The 17248-nt window shown below is 47.3% G+C and overlaps 1 protein-coding gene across 1 annotated transcript in view; it reads left to right on the top strand.

Annotated features, from left to right (window-relative positions):
• The first annotated feature begins 15593 nt into the window (after positions 1-15593).
• MAGT1 (magnesium transporter 1) overlaps positions 15594-17248 on the top strand; it is a 629140-nt gene continuing 627485 nt past the window's right edge. Inside the window, exon 1 of the mRNA XM_069612586.1 lies at positions 15594-15770. Coding sequence (XP_069468687.1) covers positions 15678-15770 — 93 coding nt within the window. The 5' untranslated portion in view covers positions 15594-15677. The remainder of the gene's footprint in view (positions 15771-17248) is intronic.

Raw genomic sequence — 17248 nt, 5'->3', positions numbered from 1 at the left:
ACGTAGGAGGCTTGTCTCTGCTTTTTTCGTACACCGCATGTCTAACTGTCCCTGCACGTGCCTCAGGGCTTTCCTCAGGGAAAGTGAAGGCTTCTTTATGCATTCCCCTTGAATATCAGCCAGCTTTTTTTCCAGGTCTCTTTCCCAAGCATATCTCTGTCTGTCCTTGGACGCTTTCATGGCTATGAACTGCCCCCTAATGACCGCCTTTAGGGCCTCCCATACCGTACCCAGTTTTACCTCTCCCGTGTCATTAATGGCTAAATATTCTTGTATCTTCCCCCTGATGTCTTCCCCCAAAACCGGATCGTGAAGAACCTCATGTGGGAGCTTCCAACCCCGGATCCCCTTTTTCCCGTTCGAAGTCTTCACATCTAACCACAGGGGGCATGATCTGGTAACGCGATCGGCCTAATTCCATGCACTGTACCTTCCCCATTAGTCCTACCGTAACCCAGAAGTAGTCTATTCATGACATCGAGTTGTATACATGCAAGTAGTGGGTGTAACCTCTTTGCTGTTCATTGCGCTCTCGCCATACATCTACCAGTGTCAGATGTTTCATCATTTGGCAGAGACGTTTTGAGGACGCCCCCTGACCTTGGTTGCCTCCCAAACTCCTATCCATTGCCGGGAGACACGCCATGTTCAGGTCTCCCCCCAGGATTATTTCCCCCTCCGCGAACCCCTCCAGTTTCCCTAGTGCCTCCTTCAGGAAGCCGTCTTGCCCCGTATTCGGTGCATAGATAGCCGCTAGTGTGAGGCGGAGCCCCTCAATCGTGACATTTGCAAATATGTACCTTCCCATCTTGTCCGGTAGAGTCCCATGAAGGAGGGCGCTCCTACTTTCGCGGATCGCTATCAGGACACCTGCGTTTTTGTCCTGGGCATTGGACTGTCCTATCAGGGCGTATCCCTTTAAGTTCAGCTTATCTTTATCCCGCAGCCTTACGTGGGTCTCTTGCAGCATGATAACATCTCCACCCTCCCTTCTCATCAGTCCCTCCACCTTTTTCTTTTTAACAGGATTTTTGAGCCCCCTAACATTAAAGGTAAGGATTCGTAGCTTACCCATGGGCCCCGGTTCCTGGTGGAATATTGTCGCCCGTACCCGTCCATGTCTGAGAAACCCTCTGCCCCCCCTTTCTTCCCCTCCTCTCCCCTCCCGTAACCTCACCCAACATTTTATAACTTCACCTCCCCCTTCTGCTTACGCCCTCCTCCCAACTTTCCCAGATAACCAACAACTGACCAGAGGAGGGACCAGGGGACTATGGTGGCTTGGGCGTCCCGCCCTTCGCTCCTGACCCTCTGCTTACTCGGGTATAACTGTGCAGGCAATCCTAAACCCCGCATTTACCTTTGGAGTACTCGGAGTCCAACTCTGCGGCCCTCCTCCGGGCCGCCTCCTCTTTTTCAGCGAGCTGTCAATGTCCTCTCTTTCACCCGTATTGGTCCCAGCTGCTCGACTCATAACCTCTCCTAGTTCCATCAAGAGTCCATAGCGGGCTCCGCGCCCCACCGCCTCCCTTTTTGTTGGGGTTTCTTGTTCTGTACCAATTTCCAACCAGACAGGTGTCTGCGGTGCTCTTCCCTTGCCCTTTGGGAGTTCTCCGCATTGCACTCCTATTGGAGAGCCATAACTTGCAAGCCTTCCTCGCACGTTTGCACTCTCCTCTGCTTCCCGTCCCAAGTAAATAGGAGGCCAAATGTAAAGGTCCACTTATATCTTATTTCCCTGGCATTCAGTTCCTTGATTACCGGAGCCATTCTTCTTCTTTTCTGCAGCGTTACCAGTGCTAGATCCTGGTACAATTGAATTTCCATCCTATTCATCCGGATGTGATCTATGTCAAGTGCCCTCCTCAGGATCCTTTCTTTTTGGGGATACGAGGAGAGGGCTACCAGCACATCTCTAGGGGGCTCCCCTGCTTCGCCTGCCCTCCTCGGGCCCACTCTGTGAACCCTGTCAATCCCTACTTCTTCCTCTCCTTCGGCTGCCAGGATGTCTCTGAAGACCTCTTGGACGGCTGATTTGAGGTCTTTATCCTGAACCGACTCGACCATATATAACGGTTCTCCAAGTCCTCACACTGAAATTCCAGATTGTGTGTTAAGCTAACCAGTTGCTCTTGCAGTTCCCCGTTTTGTTGTGCTTCCTCCTCTACATTTTGGACTATCCTCTCCAGCGCGTCTGTCCGCTCTTCCAGCTTTGACACATCTGTCCTGAGCTCCTGCAACGGGTGTCTGGTTAAAGGTTTGAATACAAAAGGTTCGAATGCAATATGGTCGAGTCAATAGGACCGAAAAGAAAAGGTTCACATTTTTTTTAATTATATATTTTTTTGGGGTTTACGAATAGGTAAAAAAAGTGGGTTTTACCACAAAAACAGGGGATGGGGGGACCCCCGCCCTCAAAAAAAAAAAACATTTAAAAAAAAAAAAAATCAAACCTTTTGTTTTCGGTCCTTTTGATTCGACCCTATTGTATTTCGAACCTTTTGATTCAAACCTTTAACCTATAACCCCTGCAACGCTTGCTTCATGTTCTGCCTCAGCGTGCCAAATTGATCCTGCACCGTGGACATGAATTTCTCCTGTAATTCCCTGAACCAGGAATGGAGATCCTCTTTTGAGGCTGTTGCTTGCGGCGTGGGAGGCTGCTCTGCCTGCATGACCTCCTGTCCTTTCCCTTTTGGGTTTGTCGCGGATTCTGAGGCCCATATTTGCACTAAATTCGAGTCCTGCCTGTTAGTGGTGGGATGCGCCTGGGGTGCCCCTCCTTTCCCTCGGGCCTTGGACATGCTGTGTGGGGCGAGGGCTGGATCTGCTCCTTTCTGTGCTATGCGCCAAAGTTCCTTTTACCAAATTGTCCTCCTAATACATCAGGCACCTTTCATGGGGGGCAGACCCGGTCTGCCCTCTCGTGGGGGAGGTGCGCCCACTCCTGTTCGTTTCTTCCCTAGGCTGTGCAATCCGCTGCGAAATTCTCCGCAGCCTTCCCTGCCCGGTACCGATTCCGAGGGGACAGCTGGGCACCACCTGGATCAGTTCGCTGCCTTTATTGTACCCCTTCTTTGTAGCGGCCCGGCAGGAGAGTCACCCAGCCACGTCTCTACGCCGCGGCCGCCATCTTGGAACCTTCTACATGAACGATTTTAACTAGCGCAGCCCAATCTTTAACTGTAAAACCAGCACTAGTTTTCACTGCTACTAGCAGCCCTGCAGTTGGACGGCCATGAGAAGCCAGAATGGCACCAAGACAAGCGATATCATGATCATCCCATGAAGGTTTGTTTATCAGCCAGGTTTCTTGCAACACAAGAGAGCAACTGGCATTAGTTATGCCATCCATGGAAATTTTTCAGTTGTGGTGGAAAGACTGCGTTTTGATTCATGGACATTAGCGCCATACGGCTCGCACGAGAGACTTCTCCACGCCAGATTTCCTTGTCCATGCCACTGGCCAACAAAACATCCCCTCTGAGGCGTCCTTCTAAGTGACCACTACGTTTATACTACTGCTTTGGTGTGAATTACTACCTCTTCCGCTATTGCTCATATGCATGCCGCATTACACTTTCATGATCACCACCCGTATAACTGTGATGCCTACCTACCTACCTGTAACCCGCTGCATTCATCGACTTGACCTAGCCAAACTATTGCCTAGAATTATTGATTGCACTTTTGGTCCTGCACCCTCCTAGCCAGCATAGTTGGACCTTTGTTGTTGAGACCTGCTTGCATTTGTTTCTGTACTCACTTAGGCGGCCCAGCCTCTGAATCACTGATTACATCTGCACTTGTACTCTCTTAGCCATCATAGTTAAACCTCTGCCTCTGAGACCTGATTGCATTTGCTTTCGTACCTACCTAGCATGCTTAGCTGAATCATTGCTATTGAGTGATTGACTACACACATCATATTAGCACTTAGTATCTAGGTGACTCTTACTACTAGATTGTCCCTACATGCTAATACTTATAGCATACATCGTGCTTTGTACTTGTCACCAACGGCTCTCACCAACTACTAATGTGGCACTTTAGATAGGCCTCCTTATACAACTATGTATCTACCAGTTACTTACACAGTCTTAGTGAGGACTATCCTACATCTACTCACCATGCTAGATGTTAACCTACCTAACACCCTGCCTCCATTGACATCGGCTACACATCTGACCACCTCTGTATCACGTCCATGCGATACACTTAGTAGAAACCTTAGACTCTGTGCTAGGCTAACTAAACTGTATGAACCTCCCCGTAGGTCTCTTCCCCCTACCAACATCAAAACTAACCTCCAGCAGATCTGCAATCCTCGCTATACCAGACCACCTCCTTCACCTAATCCCAATACCTACCCTACTCAGAACATTAAGCCCACTAACGCACCCACTATTCCTTCTCCCCAGGCCACAGAGATCTCCAACTCCCCAACTATCGTTGGAGCACTCTTAAACGTGAGATCGCTTGTTGCCCACGCCCTTGACATTGCCGACCTAATTTCAGAAGGCAACCTTGACTTTCTCGCTATTACAGAGACGTGGCTACACAATGCAGCAGGACCCTCGCTCATGCTAGCCATCCCGGATGGCTATTCGATTATCAGAAATGACTGAGAAGGTGCAAGAGGCGGCGGCATCGCAATAATCTCCAAAACAAGCCTCTCGCTTAGACTAGTACCCACACAATCTATCCAATCTTGCGAGACCTTATCCGCTAAACTCCAGATAAATAATAATCAAACTCTCACCATCCACCTTTTATATAGACCCCCAGGCCCCCTAGGCACCTTTGAAGAGGATCTTCACAACCTTCTCACTAACAACCTTAAACCTTGTTCTCAAATAATCCTCCTTGGCGACTTTAACTTAGGTTTCCATGATACTATGGATACTAATGCAACAGTGGGAGCCAATACTATTCACACACTAGGCCTAACTCAAAGAGTTGATAAGCCTACGCACCTCAAGGGAAGAACGCTAGATTGGATAGCTGACTGTAACTGCTCAGCCACTATCCTATCCATAAGACCCCTACCTTGGACAGACCATTCTTTAGTGTCCTTTAACCTAGCCACTGCCAGACCTATCCCCATAGTCTTTCCTACAGCACCGCCTTGCTTAACCAGAAATAAAAAATGCATTACGGTAGAGAAAGTGATCCCAGCTATATTACCGACCCTCAATGCATTATCAGCTAATCTAAGCCCAAGCACCCTAGTACAAGAATTCAATAATATCATGCTCGTCACCCTAGATAAACTGGCACCTCTCAAACTCAGATCTAGTAAACCAAAAGCCCACCTAAATAAATGGTTTACGCCGCAGCTAAGAGACTTGCGCATCCTGAAAAGAAAAAGTGAAACTACCTGGAGGCTCTGTCCTTCAGTCGACAACAAAGCCAAACTAACCTCTCTCTCCTCACTCTACAAAAAAGAAGTTTGCCAGGCTAAACATAACTCATATGATGACCGCATAGCCAACTCTAACTCCAGCATGAAAGAGCTCTTCTCTATTCTAAAGGCACTTGAGTCTCCTATCGCCACACTGGACGCGTACACAAAGGATAAACCTTGGTGCACAGATACCCAGCATGCCCTAACAAACAAAATTACTACTCTCCAAAATAAAATCCAACAAAAAAAGAAGTACTTAAAATTCAGGATTCGCCCAAAACGCCCAACACCAATAATATATTGGCTCACAGTGATTCCTTCCACTTCTCTAAAATGACCACCTTGGAAGTAGAAAAAATTATCCTGTCCCTTAAACCTTCTAATTGTAAAGGTGACCCCTGCCCAGCACAGTTAATAAAAGACGCTGCCAGAGAATTATCGCACTTTATCACCAAACTGATTAACGCTTCCTTTGCCTCAGCCGCCATCCCTGACAACCTTAAACAGTCCTGGGTACTCCCCCTACTTAAAAAGCAGACATTAGACCCCCTCATCCCTACTAATTACCGCCCTATTACTACGGTACCATTTCTTCTCAAGATTCTGGACAAAGCCGCGTATAACCAAATTCAAAAGCATATAGAACTACACAACCTCCTAGGAGAGAGACAATCGGGCTTCCGCCCTTTACATGGAACCGAAACTGCCCTTATTGACTTGAAATCCCAAATTGACGAGTTGCGAGACAAAGGGAGAACAGTACTTCTGCTACTCCTTGGCCTCTCAGCCGACTTTGATTTGGTGGATCATAAAGTCCTCTGTAGTCACTTAGACTTTGCTGCCCACTTCTCCCCAGAAGCCATCAGATGGATTGAGTCATTTCTGAGTGAAAGAACGATGAGAGTATTCTCCCCCTCAGCAGCAGCAGATCCCACCCCTATCTCATGTGGTGTCCCCCAGGGCTCCTGCGTTTCCCCAACTCTATACAACATCTTCACCAAGCCCTTGTTTGATGATCTGGACCATCTCGGTATCACCTACACTAATTACGCAGATGATACACAGATCCTCCTCCCGCTTTCTGGGGATCATGCGAAGGACACGGAATTGGTGAACAAGGTATATCTTATCATCCAGGCTTGGATGGCCACCCATGGCCTCTGTCTGAACGATGATAAGACATAGTTGATTATCCTGGGCACTCAAACTAATATCAAAAAACTAGGTAAGGAATTCTCCTCATATAACATAGACGGGAATATCATCCAAGTGTCCAAGGACGTAAAAACCCTGGGATTCTATCTTGATTCTACCCTATCTCTTGACAAACAACTAAAATCCCTTGCCTCTTCCACGGCTTACACGTGCAAATTAATAAGAGCCGGTAAACCTTTCCTTTCCAACAAGAGCTGCTTAATCTTGGCTAGAGCCTTAATACTCTCCAGGATTGACTACTGCAATGCTCTCTACTCCGGAGCGAATAAAACTATAACGCAAAGACTACAAATATTACAAAATAATGCCCTGAGAGCAGCACTAGGCATAAACAAAAGATCCCACATCTCTGCCGCCAGACGCTCTCACAACTGGTTGACCACTGAGAACAAAATAACACTCAAGATATTATCCCTGACCCACAAAGCCCTTAATAACTCTGCCCCCAAATACCAGATTGACAAATTCCACAGGAGAACATCCCTCACACCGACTAGAGCTGTCAATTCCAACTGTCTGACAATACCGAACTTTAGACTTAAGACGATCGGAGGTAATAGTTTTCAGGTGAAGGCTGCAAAGACCTGGAACTCGCTACCACAAGATTTGAGAGTGGACTCACCCTACCCTCGCTTTAGAAAAAATGTCATCGAACTCCTCACCTCGACTGACCTCAGCTGACCTCACATGACCTATGTCACCTATAACCTTGATTGCCCTCAGTTGAACCTTGTATATTTGTAACTGTGTACCATGTATATTTTGTAATTATCTGTGCCCTATGACCTCATGATATTTTCTACTGTACATTCTGCCATGATGTAACCTGTAACTTGATTTACCTTTCTCGAATTTGTAAACTTTGTAATTAATGTATTTTATATTGCACGCTATCCTCCGATGTAACTTGTAAGCTTTGCATTTTCTTGCCTCTGCGCCCTGCTACCCTTGGGTCTGGCGCGCATAAAAAGTGAATAAACAAACAAACAAGGATATCATAGTCATTAATGTGGTCTAAATTCGGAGTTAGAAGATGACGATGACCCATCGAGTTTCAACTTGCCAATTTAATCGGAAACGGCGGATTGTAGCAATAGTCTGGCATTGTGAATTATTTGAACTTAGTTATGCCTTCCTGGAAGAAGATGTAGTCATTGATATGGCTTTTTGGCACAAACACCCACATAATGCCTCATCATTCTTTAAATCAACCTTGCCTCCCTTTTTGACATCTTGCAGAATAACAAACCCCCTGTCATATAAGTCAGATTTAGCCAACAAAATTGTGTTTAGAAAAACTCCCGAAAGGATCCATAGTCTGACCGTTGTAGGATCATATAGATCCAAAAATTCCACTTGGGCTATGTCCCCTGAAGTGACATCTTCTAGTTTCGGAACATCTTCAAATATGCTCAATATGGTAGAGCGGCAGAGGGTGAATTGATCATGTGGTAAGGGCCGACAGCTCATTATTAATGTATGATAAGGAGCCCTAATCTGATTATTCTTCTTTGTTTGTTCAAATTTCTGGTGATTAGATTAGTTTGGTAGCACAACACACATGTGAGGATTTTGAGCATTTTCCTTGCCCACAAGCCCAAAATGAGGCTCAGTTACCACCCTTTGATCTATTGTCTTTATAATTGGTATTGGCTGTGAACATCTGCATTGAGTGGAATTTGTTTTGAGTTTTTTGCCAGAGCACCAGCCGCAGAATCGACTACTGGCTGGGCAGGCAACTGAGATGCTTGCAGAGAAAAATATGCATCCACCGCCTCTCTAATTTCTTTTCTTCGTTCTTCTTGAGCCTTCTTCTCATCACCTACTATGGAGTTAGCCGGTCCTTTTTATTTACAACAGCTTCTGATATCTTTGATTTCTTCATTGCCTGGTCATTCTCTTTATCATAACTTCCTTCAGCAATGCTCAGTGCAGATACAAGTTCATCTAAAGGCTGGTAGCAGGGCAAAAAACTGTGACTTGATTTAGGGTCCATTTCCCTTTCCTTCCTTAGATTTGCTTTTGGTTCTGAGAAGCAATAATTTTCATTACAAATTGCTTAGAAGATGGCTGTGCTTTTGCAGCTACACTTTTCATATTTTTGGGTTTCTTAACCTGGAGTTTGATCGCACATTTATCAGCCTTTTTAGCCTGTGATGAATTCAAGCTTTCTCTGGGAGAAATATATCATATGGCACAGAGCCAGGTACCGATTCAATCGCTTGTTTTACCCCCAGTACATTTGAGGACCGAGATTGTTGTGACTCAGAGAGAGGAGGGGAACACGGTAAATTGTCAGAAATTGCCTCATTTGAAAGGTGTGCGTTTAAAGAAATTCTGACACACGAGGACTGGCCCAGATCAATAATTGAACAGCCTTTTGGGGTGGATGAGCTGGGGGTTTCCTCAATTATTCTTATTGGTGAATTTTGCGTATCATCATTATTAGATAACGCATCCTGATGTATGTTTACATTTACACTTTCGCCACAGTGAACTGCTTAAAGTTTCTATTGGAGTCGTACGGTGTACAAAACTCCCGGATGTCCACGGATACACCGTTTTAATATTTGCTGGTGTTAGTGTAATAGATTTTTTTGTAATCCGCCGAGCTGACAGCGGGCTACACGCCGGCATATTTGATTTTAGCGTGTATATGGCCATAGTCAAATTTAATTCAAGCAGACGTTAGGCACACAACAGTGTACAGCCTAGCAATCTGTTAACAGAAATCAGCTGTGTTCACCCCAATTTATGACATCAACACATCAACAATAATCAATGAGACGAAGTGTAAAACAGGCCCAGCTAACATCCGACCTTATATGAGTGTTGAAACAAAAGTGGACCAATGCTGTGACAGCTTATAAGGAGAACTCCCGTTACTCCCGACCACCCACGGACAGCCACAGACAGCCCTTTTCGAAGCATCCCTTGCAAAAAAAGTGCCCGCGCAAAAGCGCATGCGCTGGCTGTATATGGGCTTTTGGGAAATGGAGGAGGAGCTTTTCCACTTAGCTTTTTTTCAAGTCACCAAACGCCGTAACAGGAGCCGGGAAGAACAGTCTTGCAAGCAGAATCCAAACAAGCAGCACCTCGAGCCGACAGTCACAGACAGCCCTTTCCGAAACAGCCCTAGCGAAAAAAGCGTGATGTGATCAGTAGTATGTGAATAGGTGACAGCCAATGAGGGTGGAGGAAGAACACGGTATATTGTGTGCATCATAGATGACGATTCTTGCCGTTATAACGTGCTATTTGCTTTGAAGAAGAGAGCTCTGCATCAGTGGACTTATAATAACCTGTCACCATTTCCTTTTTCTATGCAAATAAAGCTCTTGTTCTTCTCTCAAAAGGGTGCATTTAGCCTTTTTCCCTACAGGGTTGTCATTTCTCGGTCTGGTTGTTGGACGGTTACCCTACATCTGTAACCCTGTATTCCTACCCCTGGCTATTTGCAAAAAGGTCCTCTTTCTCTATCTCCCAATACCACCTCTCTCTCGCTCTCTCCCCTAATAAATACATTGTACCCATTGAGAAACAAAAGAAGCACCTGCAAATTGACTGATGAGGAAAATAAGTGTGCAGAACCTCAGACATTATCATAAACTGCTGAGGCTTATGGAAGACAAGAAGTAATGGGTCAGTGGACAGACGGCTTGAAATTTGAGGACCAAAGTCATCTATTTCCTTCCTTAGTATCAGGTGAGGAATTGGACAGGAACAAGACAGAGACACCTTCGGAAAAAAATACGCAAAACATCCTAACACTGTGCCTTTGAAGTCAGTGTGAATCTCCACTCTCAATTGTCGTGGCGTGGGCTGGACCTGCAGGCCCGCCGCGTGGCGCAGCAAAATAAAGAGCGGAGACGGAGCGCTTGTCATACGTCTTCCTTTATTCAGTTTCCAACTTCAACTCCCGGATTCCCTCCTCCCCCGCCCGTCACTTCCTACCCCTCCGCGTCACTTTCCTAGTCCTGTGTGCCCGCCCCCCGAAACACTGAAACGTCAACATGACATCTCCCCCCGTTTTAAACAGTCACCAGATCTTTCACAGCGGGTGAATATCTGATGGGGCTTGCTAGCCCATTTCCTCAATCCAGTGGCGGACCGGTTGCGGACTCTCTGAGGTCGAGCACTCGTACGCTCAGGGGATTGTCCACTAACCTCAGTCTCTGGAAGTCCGTCGGAACCCGACTCCTCCGTCTCTTCCTGCTCCCCTTGATACGGATCATCCGAGGCATAGTCAAGGGGTACGACTACGTGCCCACTCAGTCGGCGCGATGCTAGAGAAGGAATCCCTTTGAAATGCGAGGAATTCCTAATGACGGGTCCCATGGTACCTTGGGGCGTGATCATGGACCCCTTCTTCTGCGTGACCAGCAGGGGCTCCTCCTGAAAGGCAGAGGTGTGTTTGTGGGTCTGAGGCTGTTTCACAGCAACCACGTCACCCACCATAATCTGGGGTGCTCTCGCTCCTCGCTGTTGATCGGCATGCCCCTTTATTCCTTCTTTGGCAGCTTCCTCTCGTTCTCTTATGTCCTTGTCAAGATTCTTGGGAGGACCCTCAGGCCGGGCCTGCGGGATCCTGGTTTGAATGTCTCTTCCAAACATCACCTCCGCAGGTGTTCTCCCTGTAGTACTGTGCAGAGTGCCACGGTAGTCTCTCATCAGTTGGTTGAGCACTTGCTCATATGGCTGCCCTGTGAGCTTGGCTATCTGTAGGGCCCTCTTCAGGTTAGCCATGAATCGTTCGATCATTCCATTCGCCTGGGGCCAAAGTGGAGTTATCTTCCAGTGATGAAATCCGAGGTTGTCTGCAAACTGTGCGAATTGGTGCCCATTGAATGGAGGCCCGTTGTCTGTCTTCAGCACTCTTGGAATGCTGTAGGCCAAGAATATGCAGTCAAGTGCTGGTATTACGTGATGAGCCGCTGTCGACGATATGAGTTGTGTTTCTGGATATCGGGAATACTCGTCCATCACAGCCAGTACATATTTACCTCCTTCAATGGGCCCAAAGAAATCGGCTGCTACAGCTTCCCATATGCCGTGGGGAAGGTCTGATATTTTTAGGGGTTCTGGGTGTCGGTTGGGCGTGATGAGGCTACACGTGGGGCACGACTTCAAGGCCTCTTCCACTCGGGAGTCCATACTGGGGAACTGTTACGCTCACCTGGTATCCACGTGGACGCCACCCAGCCAGTTGGTCGTTGGTGCCCTTCCCAATGATACCCTGGTGTGGTCTCGGTGTCGATGGGATTCCACCTGGAAATGAAGACTATATTAGGACTGGGCGACCAAGGTAAGTTTTCCCCCACCTCCCTTGTGTTTCCAGCCCCTCCAGGTTCTCTTCTCACCTGGTTGTCGGAATCGGTGGGCTTTCCGTCCTGCTCTCTGGGCAAGGGAGTGTTGTCTTTTGTGGGCATGGGCGGTCCAGTTACTTCAATGACTGCTGCCCTTGTAGTGTCTTTCAGGTAGGTCTTATTGCGACTGATGGCATCGTAATTCTTGCATGCCTTTTCTCTGTTCTAAATGTCTCTTTTTTATCTCCCTAGGAGCGCGGAGTGTCCGCTTGGAGAACTGGATATGCTGGTTCTCACCGGGAGATGATGGTGCACTATAGCCCTATGATGCGGTAAGGAGGCGCTTTGCGTAGCGCAAAGATGTCTTGTTCTCACTGACCTGTGCTTTTCTCTTTTCGTAGGTCGCGGTGAGTTCCCAGCGCAGATGGAGTTCCGGAGCTATGCCGGCTGAAAAGCAACCAACCAGGTAAGTCTTTAAGCGCTTTGCGGTTGTAATGTCTCCACTTCCTTTAATGATGTCTTTCTCCTTTACTCAGGTCCTTCGATCCGGGCGGTGAACTCCACCAACAGAGCTGCCCAGGAGCTGCAAGCAGTGAAGGATGATGAATGCAGGTAAGATTCTGTTGCTAACAATGTTCTTGGTTTTCCTGCAGGTCCGGAATTCACCAGGCTCGTGAGAAAGCTGGACACGGTGAGCGTCACGTTGCTAGAAGCAAAGTAACGCGAAGCGTGTTGTCTTGTTCGAGTGTGGTTTAAATAGCCACTGTAAAGTAGTCCAGGTAAAGTAGTCTCTAGGCCACCACACCCAAAACACTAGACCACATAGCTTGGTTCTGTGAACCAAGCTATGTGGATGCCTCCATGTTGGCTGAAAGCCTAAATAAAGTAGTTCCTCAAGCAGATGTTTTTCCTTACTGATGAGCCTGGCGCCAAAAGCACCAGGAGGGCCCCAAGAGGGCCTGAGAAGTGGATGCCAGGCCTTATTAGTGATCCGAGCCCTGATTCCACCTGGCCAATGGGCTTGCCAGTGGGGATCAGGGCTGAGGGTCGTGACAGGAACCAGACCTTTTGGCGCAAAATGCGCTTGGTCGATACCATCCCTCGGTGGTTCTCGTGTGCTAGTTCGATGACTTTGGCCCTTAGGGATGGTGGTATCACTAGTTTACAGTCTTTTAGGAGTAGGTGCTCATCGGACATGGCTAGTTCATCCTTTACTTGTACTAGTCGCTCTACCTCGATGTGTACCTGTTCTCCGGCAGCTCTCCCTCTTTCTCTGGCTCTCCTCCACATCCCTGATTCCAGGCCTTCACGGACAATTTGGCACCCCAGATAATTTTAGGTTTCTCGAGCCACTGTCGCAATGTCTATCCCCTCGGGGGTTGTTTGGTGAATGAGGTACCAAAGGTATCTGTCCGCTACCGAGGGTTCTGCCGTGCATCCCTCCTGGGGCCTTCTGGACAAGAAGTCTGCAGGATTTTCACCTTTTCCTGGCCGGCGCACGATTTCGAATGCATAGTCCTGGAGGCGTAGCCCCCATCTGGCTATTCGAGGTGGCATCTTCACTTGGGGGTTCCCGTACGGGAATAGCAAAGCCTGATGGTCTGTGATGACCAGGAATGGTTTGCCATATAGGAGCAGATGGAAATGTTTGCATGCCCATACCACTGCTAGGCCTTCCTTCTCCGCCTGAGAGTAGGCTTGTTCAGTGGCTGAGAGGCTCTGGCTTGCATAGGCGACGACATGTGTTCTGCTGGGTCTTTTGGGTCTACCTGCGCCAGGATGGCTCCCAGTCCTACGGGGCTGGCATCTACTGTCAACTCCGTTTGGCGGCTGGGGTCATAGTATGACATGTTTTCGGCCTTTGCCACTCTTTCCCGGATGGTTTCGAACGCCTTTTGGCACTCTTCCGTCCAGTGGAAGATGGCGTCCTGTCTGGTTAGGAGTCTTAGGGGTTTGCTTACTATCGCAAAGTCCTGGATGTAGCATGTACAGTAGCTGGTGAGCTACTGTACATGCTACATCCAGGAATTACCTAAAATTCTGTTACATACAAATTCTCAATTCTGATACATTGACTGGGGGTGCAGTGTCATTGAGTGCAGCAACCTTGTCGGGATCTGGGGTCATGCCTGCTTCCGAGAAGGTATGTCTAAAGAACTTCAATGTGCTCTTCCGGAACTCACATTTGTCCCTATTGAGGGTAAGATTTGCCGCGTCCAGTGCTTTGCATACCTTCATGAGGGCTTCATCGTGCTTGTTGGTGATCGGCTCTCCACTTCTGGTGTGGAGGGGCCGCCCGCCTCGTCGCCAGTGTCGTGACGTGAGCTGGACCTGCAGGCCGCATGTGGCGCAGCAAAATAAAGAGCAGAGACGGAGCACTTGTCATACGTCTTCCTTCATTCACTTCCCAACTTCTCGGATCCCCTCCTCCCCCGCCCGTCACTTCCTCCCCCTCCGCGTCACTTCCCCGTCCCGTGTGCCCGCCCCCGAAACACTGAAACGTCAACATGACATCAATGACAGTGCAATATGCAACATTTACAAACTTCTTCTGAAAGCCGCCCTTTGCTCACCATGCCAGCCCAAAATCAAGCAATGAAATTATTTGAGCACCATACCAAGTTTGCATATACCAGGTTTGGATTACATGCTCAGAAGGAATGCACCTTTGAATTACTATCAGACATGTTTGATAAATTGGTGGCAATTCTTATGTACCCAAAATGCACTTTGTGTGCGAAGCAGGCAGAATTCTATATTGAGTCCACCAACATTATCCCTCCTCCCCAGCAAACACAAAGAGTGGGTGGGTGAGTGAGTTTCCCAAAGTAAATTGTGCACATTTTCAGCACTGATTAGTAAGTTAGTTAACAGGCTAAGAGAAGCCTCGAGCTCAACTATGATATGCTCAGGTGCTGTGCTCAGTGGCCTGCCATTCTGGCAAAACAGTCTTCCTCGAGCATTGGTCCTAGCAATAGGGAAGAACGAGAAAAAGAGCTGAATAGAACTGCCTGATCGTATTCTTAGTTGGACGTAAGCCTTTAGAATAATCTTGCGAGCATCAGTGTAATTGCTAAATACTGTATAAAACCAAAGACAGGTTCTGCCTATTCATCAGAGAGTGTCCAATCAAAATGTAACAGCGAGACCGGTCTTGGAGCATGGGCGAATCAGAAGCGACACCATAGAAATTCACCACAGAAAACCACAGTAGAGGCTGTACAGGGAACACGTCCCGTATGCGCTTGTGAGTAGGGCAGCCATTTTAAAATGATTAGTTCATACCGCTCACCAGATATATAACCTTCTATGGTCTTTCAAAATTCTAGCTCAGTTACAGTGTTTAGGATGAGCAAACATGTATCACAACAAAGATACAAAAAATAAACGTGAATATGAACGTATCAACTATTACATGAACGATGCATAAAGTATTCTCGAGCTACTTTTCAATGATTATTACAATCCATGTTAAAATGTCGTTTTTTTCCTCAAGGTTTTCTTGCCATTGTGTTCACACATCACCTGCTTTTGTGGGAGCCTTTCTTAATTCCTAACGCCACCGATGTTTATTCAACGGGTGGTAGTTGAAGGTCGAATCTTTCTTTTATGTCCATTGTTTTCGTGTAGTGATGTGAACCAATCTACAGCTGGCTCGTCGCGTGACGTCACGAGGTCCGGGACTGGGGAGAGTGGTGGGGGTTCAGTCTATGGTCTGAAGTTTTGGGTCTGGGGGAGAGAGACAGAAGATGGCGGCCATGAGATTTCTGCTCTCAGTGTTCGGTGTACTGTTGCTAGTGTGCTGCGGTCTGCCTCCCTCCAGCGGACAGAAGAAGAAGGAGGTGGGTGCAGAGGGGGCGCAGGCGTGCAAAGGGTACAGGGTCTGACAGCTCGGAACCCGGAAGTGGTGGCTCTAGGGTACTGCCTGTGCAAGGGGTTCTTAGTTTCCGCAGCCACTGGGACAGCAGATGTGTGTGGTGCTCCTGGACATTGCTGTACCAGAACAGCCACTGTAGGCAGTGTTTTATAGCATTGCCTGGTCACTTTGCAAGGGTCTCCCGGGCACCGCCAGTGTTGAACCGGCTAATTCCCATGAATTCTGGATTTCAACCAATGGAACACTGAGAACATTGACCTGGATTCATTGTTCCTTAATTAAATCTCTTTGACAATTCAATGCACACCTTGCAAGTACTTGTCAGTTGCTGTACATGCGGTGAACACAAATTGCTACTTGGTTCAATTGTAAATAAATGTCAAGGATAAGAAAATGGTGCTTTACGTTTTTGGCTCATCTTCTATGCCCTAGAGAAACTTTGATATCACAGTGCCCCTTAGGAAGAACATTATTTTTACATCTGAAGTTTTTTAACCAGGTGCGTGGCCAGCCTCAAAATGTTGAGGGGGGCGGGGGGTTGGTGAGGGGAAGGCGGTGGAGCTTTAAAAAGAGGGTCGCTAGTGTGGCACAACAACAGTTTAATTTCTGCCATTGCTTTGTTTTCTCTGGCTTTAGTAACCCCGGGGATACATGGTTTTCCCAAAAGTCCTAAAACATGTGGCAAATCTGAAGCATAGGGGTCAGTGTTGATAAGTTAATTGTGCTGGAAGTCAAACTAATAAAAGTGTACAGTCTATCATTTTACTACATACTTTGAGAAGCGCGATAGCTGTTACACACCTATTCTTTCCGGCTGCAGTTCAAGGAAATGCTGTTTTTTTTGCAGCACATTTCTATTTAATGGTTAAATGTCTCAACTGTCAAAACAGTATTAATGATTTCGTTTCAGCCTTTCTTATGCTACTGATTTATTTGTGTTGTCAACTGAGATAATTTGCTCTTTTAACAAGAAAATAAAAATAGATACTGCATGAGGCCAAAAAGGACACGTGCCCCTGTTCTTGTGCCGGGGAGCAGAAAGGTCTTTTTGACCTGGTGGAGATCTTCTTGATAGTTTGATGGGGAGTCTATTCTGCATTCACTGTAGTACATGCAAAACCCCTACACCACTTGTTCACCTATAACGCTTTGTTGAGGAGACCTGATGGAGAGGATAAACAGTGGACACAGCTGTGTGGCTAGCCCTGTAACACGGGCCTGCCAATTGCTTTTTCTCTGGCAATTACTTTTCCCCCTTTTTAACAATATTTTATTTATTTATCTCTGCAAGCAATAGCACATTTTTGAGAATGTATAGGCAGTGTGAGTGTGACAAATCTAACAATGGTGTCACTGGTTCTCTGGGGGAAGCATCCTTCTGGGGAAGCATCCTTTGCATGGCCAGGGAAAGGCAGAAACTACTTGACACTGACCCTGGTGGTG

This window comes from Ambystoma mexicanum, chromosome 5p, assembly GCF_040938575.1.
Source record: "Ambystoma mexicanum isolate Mex_15411 chromosome 5p, UKY_AmexF1_1, whole genome shotgun sequence".
In the NCBI taxonomy this organism is placed as follows: domain Eukaryota; kingdom Metazoa; phylum Chordata; class Amphibia; order Caudata; family Ambystomatidae; genus Ambystoma; species Ambystoma mexicanum.
Note: the sequence above shows the minus strand (reverse complement) of the source record. Positions and strands in the feature narration are given on the sequence as shown.